Consider the following 7,329-nt stretch of genomic DNA (forward strand, 5'->3'; position numbering starts at 1 on the left):
GAAGATTTTCTAAGGAACGCCCCAACCCTAAAGGGAGGACGCAGGGCGGCGGCCGAGGCTGCTCTGCGGGTACCTCCCGCGGGGGCATGTGGCATCGGAGCGGCTGGCAGCTGAGGGATGGAAGTTTCTCGGCTGAAATTCCTGCTTTTTGTTTTGCTGGCGCTTATGCCGCTGTACGTAGCGTTGGTGTAGAACAGGAGACCTTAAAACACATATAAAATGACAAATTTGCCCCAAGGCTACTTTGCTTTGCAAGAGCTCCATAAAGTACATCTGACAGTTTGAACAGTACTTGCATGCCAAACATAGTTCAACTACATGTATTATTAAGTTTTTATTACATTAACAAGTATGAGAGCAAATAAACAAACAAAGCAGGGCTTCCTCTCAAGTAAAGGGGAATAAATATATAAGTAAACCTCAAGCTAATACAATTATTTCTCTGTTTTTATAGAGAAACAAGAGTCTACCCCTCAGTAGTTCAGACTAGAATCGCAGACTGGCCGAGGTTGGAAGGGACCTCTGAAGATCAGCGATGTTTCTCTAGCACTTTTTAAATGGGTCGCTCACTGCTGGGCCTGCACGTTGCGCTGACGTGAACCTCCATCAGACGCCCTTCTGGAGCAGCTGGCGTGTGTAAGCAGTGACAGAGTTCTTTAAATATTTACCATTTTTCCAGTAGAGACCATCATAGACTCAGCAGGATCAAATGAGCTAAGCTTCTGAATAACCTACATTTTTCAAAACAGTGACTTCATTATACAATATAAATTGAATATAGGTTGTCCCAACTTTTATTCCTCAGTTTCTACTAGTTTTCTAGTTCATGATAGAAAATCATGGAATCACAGAATATCCTGAGTTGGAAGGGACCCCCAAGGATCACCAAGTCCAACTCCTGGCTCCACACAGGACCACCCAAAAATCAGACCCTGTGTCTGAGAGCACTGTCCAAACACTTCTTGAACTCCAGCAGGGCTGGTGCTGTGACGACTGCCCTGGGGAGCCCGTCCCAGTGCCCGACCACCCTCTGGGTGCAGAACCTTTCCCTAACCCCCATCCTGACCCTCCCCTGTCCCAGCTCCATGCCGTTCCCTCGGGTCCTGTCGCTGTCCCCAGAGAGCAGAGCTCAGCGCCTGCCCCTCCGCTCCCCTCGTGAGGGAGCTGCAGGCCGCCATGAGGCCTCCCCTCAGCCTGCTCTGCTCTGGGCTGAACAAACCCAGGGACCTCACCCGCTCCTCATACGTCTTCCACTCTAGGCCCTTCACCATCCTCGTAGCCCTCCTTTGGACACTCTCTGATAGTTTCATGTCCTTCATATACTGTGGCACCCAAACCTGCACACAGTACTCGAGGTGAGGCCGCGCAGCGCAGAGCAGAGCAGGACAATCCCTTCCCTCGCCCGGCTGGCAGTGCTGGGCCTGATGCACCCCAGGGTGCGGTTGGCCCTCCTGGCTGCCAGGGCACGCTGCTGGCTCATGGTCAACTTGCTGTCAGCCAAAACCCTCAGATCCCTTTCTGCAGGGCTGCTCTCCAAGCTCGCGTGCCCCAGTCTGTATATAACATCCAGGGTTGCCCCCCACCCCCCTTTCTTTTTTTAATAACCTACATTTTTGAAACAGTAACTTCATTATACAATATAAACTGAATGCAGGTTATTTCATCTTCCCTCAGTTTCTACTAGTTTTCTAGTTCATCACAGAAAATGATGGACCAGGTGTCATCAGGAGCATGTATACAAATCTGCACTTACTGGGGACTTATCAAGAACTCTGATCATTACAGATGGGAGTTTTCAAAAGCTACTGACCATAACTTTACCCATATTTGTTTTAAGAGAATACAACCATAACAGATTCTGTATTACTGAAATAGCATCTAGTTTATGTACTGCCAATACCTGTTCTTGTGATAATTACACACATTTACAAAATTAGTCTAAAATTATGTAAAGCTGTGTCCGTCTTCATATGATCTTTAATATCAGTGTATTGCACCACAACTGAAGATGCTAATCATGTGGCCACTGTAATATTTTGCATTTCTTGAATATTATCATACCATTGGTCTCCTACAGGCCACTTCTACAGCTGGTAAAGTCTCTGCATTGACATTTTTAGTGTGTCTGAAAATGAAAAAGGGGCTTTTAATAGGGAAGCCCTGATTTAGATTTCAGTTAAACTATGTCAAATTCAAGATGGTCACATAAGAACAAAAAGATTGAAAAAAATGCTTTTAGCCTGTGCTCTGAGATGTTACCACTGAGACATCAACTCTGTCATTGTAAAATGACACCAAATAACCAACTCTTCTTGTGATTGGGGCTGGCTAACCATATTGTGTTGCTGTGTTTATTCTGATTTATTCCATGTTGACACTGGCAAAAATGCCCAGCAGAGGGCCACCTTCTGTTAAAATACTCCAGTCGCAGAGAATGAGGTGGATTAATGAAGCATTAAGCAAGAGAAAGGTAACTCAATAGCAGTGTGCATGCTACAGAAAAAAAACCACTAAAGGTACTCAGCTGGATTAAAACTGTTTCATGTCAGTTTTTATACATATTACAGAAGATTTTTGCAATAACTCAAACATTTATAAATAGTTGACCAAGTTCAAACTTGACAAATAGCTGGAACACTACAGAAAGAAGTCTATGATAACACTGGGTTTAAGTTCAGCTTATAATACAGTTTAAAAGGACATGAAGACTTTACATTGCATTTATAGTACATTCCTATTTACAAAACAGGTTTGGCATAAGAAGAATAATAACCTTTTTACAAATATTAGCATAAATATTTACAAGCACTTATGGTATCTCCACTTCTGAGTGGCCAAAGTCAGCTGGGAGTCCCTCCTCTGCCAGCGATAAACCTGATTCACTAAAATGATACCCTCTTCAACCTTCCCCACAAGGAGATACACCATAGGACGATGCGTTTGAGTCATCTTCTGCGTACAGTTTTCATTGATAAGCAGCCACTGTTGTATCATGTTCTGAGTTTCGTAAGGCAAGAGTGAGCCCTGGGTAATAAATTCCACTTGGCATTCAATGTTATACTCCTGGTCACCAAGTAATGTTCTTTTTTTGGATAGCTTTACTTTCACTGCTAATGAAAAAAAGGAAAAATATAAGTCACTACATTTGTTCAAATGCAGAAATACACACTACTAGTGAAAGCAGGAAGATTCCTTAAAATACTCTGATAATTTCTGGTGATAAAGTATGGTGACATCTTATCCAGCAGCAGTATAGATTTTAAAACTTCTTTTTTTTTTTTTTAATAAAGATTATGTAGCTGAGAATTTGTTCACTAAATCAGACAACTAGGAAAACATATTTTCACAAAGGTAATATATTTTTGCCATCACTGTATATGATGATGACTTTGTGGATAGATATTGTAAGCTGTTGGCATTGTTCTAATAGCACAAGGCTGCCCACCTTGCCCAAAAAATTCTGCTGAAACTCACTTTGTCTGTGTTATGAACCCCTCAGCAAAAATAGCCCGTAGTGCTTGCTGATACCACCCTTCGAGATACTGCCTTTTCATTACAGGCACCTACCTACCCCACGTAACTCCACCAGCACGTCTTAGCATGAAATTTCTCTGCAGTGCCTGATCTAAGGCCAGCTTAATTCACTGACAGCCTCTGCATTGACTTCAAAGGACTTCGCAGGATGTTTCTAGGGCAAACTCAAAAGTATTGCCTGTCACTCCAATAAGACAACACAAAGTAAAAATTTGACTGTTACGATTTTCCGAGTCTTTTCCGAGTCTTTTCATTAAGCTATGTATCATGAACAACTTAAACACACAAGTAACAGGACATTCACTGGTCGAACAACCAAAGCTTTACTTTGGGTTTAAATACTGATAACAGACAAATAAGCTAATTTGGATGCTTTTGCCAGAAATATTTTCCATAAAGCATGTTGTACTACAATGTAGCCAGCTCAACAAGAACAGAAAAGCTATTTTTTTTTGTAGAGTAGATCATAAAGAAGTCTTTCATGCAAAATAAATATTTTGCTCAGAAAGAACATATTCTGAGAAATAACCTAAAGTTCAGTCAGCAACCAAGCTCTCAGGATGCAGACTTTGAAATCCCAGCAGAAACTGTCAGCTACTTTAATCCTAATTTTAAAGCACTTTTGAAAGAGAGCTGCTAGTTTCTTTAATATCAGCTGTATTCACAAGGACTTACCGAAGTTATTGTCACAGAAAACTTCAAGAACTCTTTTGTGTGTAAAGAATTCCTCCACTGCTGGGCAGGTCTGGCATGCAGGCTTTGGGAGGACTGGTAAGAAATTGTAAAGTCTTATCACTACCTTTTAGAATGTTTTGTATTAGTTTTCTACTGTGAGCCTACTGAGAGCCTACTGCTTAACTACAGGTATGGTACAGAAAACACACAGCTGTTCAGTGATAATGTGAACATCCACATACTTCTCTGAAAACATGGCTAAGAAAGAAAAGGAGTTTCAGTTTCCATACCCATTCACTCCTTGTTCAGACTGACAAGCTCAATCATTAGCATCAAATATCAGTATCAAATAGAGTATTGTTTTTAATATGTCTGTGGTGGGTGAGGAATGGGTCGGGTGAGCAATTTTGTCAGTGATCCTGGGTTCAGCTGAACTAAGACTGAACATACAAATTTGGGTGTGCCAGCAGCAACCTACTTCTACTGTTTCCTGCATAAGTATATAAGCCTGAGCACATTTGAACATTTGACCATTAATGTCATTCTAACTCAGGTTTCCATAAGAAAAATTGGATAATAAATCCTCCCAACTTTCCCAAGCTGATCTGAGGACCAATTTAATGCATATGTGAGTTTCTCAGATCCCTATTAAAGTTGGTAAGTCTATAAAGAGACTTCAAAATAAATCAAATACAGTGTGCTGTCATGAGCATGATACTGCCTGTAGCTGTGCAGGGAGATAATCATTTCCACCACTAAGAGTAGATTATCTACACTTCATTTTATTGAAACTATACAAAATCGCAGACTGGGAACTGTGCCTCTTGTATCTTCTTGTTCCTCTGGAGCATAAAGTACAGCGCCCTGCCACTCTGCCATCTTCCACCTACCTTTGTGCAAGTATTTATATTCCTTTGTAAGCGATGCCAGACACATGTCCTCGTCCGCAGGGAATCGGTCGCAGTCCAGGCTGTCTGGCCAGGAGTGTCCATGGCAGGCAAGCACGGGTGCGCAGCTGTCCCAGACACCAACACACATACTCCTACAAGGATGGATGAATCTGCATCGCAGGAAACACCAGACTGAATCAGTTAAAGTCAGTGATAAGTTATTTCAGCAGTGATTTCTGTGCAAAACACATGCGGATATTTGACATCCTTCGGCAATAATACAGTTATAGAAGTGGTAGATGTGCAAATTGGGCACATGGTCTGTATACTGGACTGGGCTGTGCTTATAGAATTAAGTTTTTTAAATGCTTTTCTTACTATCTGAGAAAAGCTTTGGCAAGAGCCTGAGTCTATTCACAATGGGTGTTCGGTTTCAGTGTCACCTGGATTTAACCCTAAATGAACAAGAATAAATTTCAGCTGCAACAAACTAAAACATGACATCTTTTGGCAACAGCATTCATTTCCCTGAAGCAAACTAAAGTTTAAGCGGAACAAGTTTTCATTACTTTTATTCACAGTGAGTATGAAAAAGTTAACAGAATTATTTCAGATAGAGATCACATTTCCATTACAACAAACACACGTCTGATTTGATCTCTGTTCCGACAAAAAGGCTGGCTGTTTGTACGGAGCCGTGGTACTTACGTATCTAAACAGATGGGTGCAAACAGAGAGCAGAGGAATGTCCTCACGTGAGGGTGACAGTCTGTGTGCACCAGGTGCTGCCAGGTGGTGGATTTTAGGATAACCTCTGCCATGCTTGTGTGTCCCATCAGGTTGGGGAGCCTCATTTCGGAGTACCCAATCTCGTGGCACATGTCCATCTCCTCGGGTATCTCTACACATTTGGTGGATAATCCAATGTCGAAGCCCATTGCCACTCTTAGGAAACCACTCAGAGCGAAAATAAGTATTTTTGCCATCAATAACATCTTCTAGTGAGTCCTGGGTTGCCAAACAGGGAGCTGTCAAACCTCCCGAGCACAGGGGCATGCTGAAAACTTTGTGGCTTATATACCCCAAGAGCTTAATGAACCCCTGGTTATCAACTGCTTATCAAATCACTTGAGACAAGACTGGGTCTTATTGCCTATTCAAGTGATTGTTGTGATAACCAGGGAGGTGGAGACGAGGTATAGAAGTATGTTCCCTAAAGACACAGATTTGCTATAGGCTTTCACGTGCCCGACAGCATCAGCTGCTGCAGCGTGCTATGTGGCATATTAAATTTTGACACCTAGGAGGCTTGCTATGTGCTTTCCAAATCAAATTAAGAGATCCCCCAGAAAAGTGGTTGGGCAGACAAGCTGTCTCCCAGGGCTGCTCTGTCTCCTTTGTTTTCAGACACTGCTGACTGGGCAGAAAAAACAGCCCAGATTGACTTATCAAGTGAAAATGTTTTGCTTGTGCTAATTGCTCATGTCTCTTCCACTGTTTTACAATGTAGCAGAGGTAGTTTCTTTATTTGCTCAAGCACCAAAAAAGAGACATGTGACATGCTAAATCTTCCAACTTCTATTATTTTTATTAGACACCCTAACATACAGCTGTTGTTTTTTACTGACTGGAGTGACTACAGAACTTGCTTCTTTCACTTATTCAAGGTCAGTGGTGGATTTCATCTTTCCTGACAGAAACATATTGTAGGACTACTGTGGCTATCAGTATTTCTTTAGAAGGAAAAGAAATATGGATTTTTTTCTTATTTCAAATGAATCTGGTAACACTTAAAATTGTTCAAATAACTCAGCATTTTACATTTTTATTAATAAATTATAATTGTGCAAAACTGTGTGAAAGCAAATTTGTGAAAGCAAGTAATATCAGGTGTGTACTTTTTCTGTTTGTAGCATAAAAATAGTATTTAATTTCTTACAATAAATATTAGCAGAATTACTGACAGTACTTCATTAGTTTTAGTATATGACTGATAAACGGCTTTTAGCTATAGAGCAGAAGCTGGGGAATCAGTTAAGGAGTCGATCTGGGTAATGTGTCGCTTACCTGTTATGAATAGAAAAGTCAGAATATTTGATATTTAAAAGAGCTGGAGTTCTAAACAAAACTTTTTGTGGAAATTTTTAGCTTGATGAAAATATTTTTCCAACTAGTTTGTTTTGTTTTGGTTTAATTTCCCTTTCTTATCACGTGATTTATTAGCAGAAAT

The 7,329-nt window shown here is 41.0% G+C and overlaps 1 protein-coding gene across 1 annotated transcript; it reads right to left on the reverse strand.

The window, feature by feature from the left end:
- Window positions 1-2,613: 2,613 nt before the first annotated feature.
- Window positions 2,614-6,984, reverse strand: LOC106040468 (secreted frizzled-related protein 2-like). The gene is made up of 4 exons (XM_013188348.3): window positions 5,808-6,984; window positions 5,100-5,269; window positions 4,210-4,302; window positions 2,614-3,110 (listed from the first exon to the last, which is right to left on the reverse strand). Exons 1-4 carry the CDS (start codon window positions 6,092-6,094, stop codon window positions 2,800-2,802), a joined length of 861 nt encoding a protein of 286 aa, XP_013043802.2. The 5' UTR covers window positions 6,095-6,984; the 3' UTR covers window positions 2,614-2,799.
- Window positions 6,985-7,329: the final 345 nt, after the last annotated feature.

The sequence above is a fragment of the Anser cygnoides genome, chromosome 1, assembly GCF_040182565.1.
Source record: "Anser cygnoides isolate HZ-2024a breed goose chromosome 1, Taihu_goose_T2T_genome, whole genome shotgun sequence".
Lineage (NCBI taxonomy): Eukaryota > Metazoa > Chordata > Aves > Anseriformes > Anatidae > Anser > Anser cygnoides.

Coding starts and splice junctions, on each gene's coding strand:
- LOC106040468 (XM_013188348.3), bottom strand. CDS start 6,094: ATGTTATTGATGGCAAAAATACTTATTTTCGCTCTGAGTGGTTTCCTA. Junction 4,303..5,099: donor ATATAAATACTTGCACAAAG/GTAGGTGGAAGA, acceptor ATTTCTTACCAG/TCCTCCCAAAGCCTGCATGC. Junction 3,111..4,209: donor TTTCTGTGACAATAACTTCG/GTAAGTCCTTGT, acceptor TTTTTTCATTAG/CAGTGAAAGTAAAGCTATCC.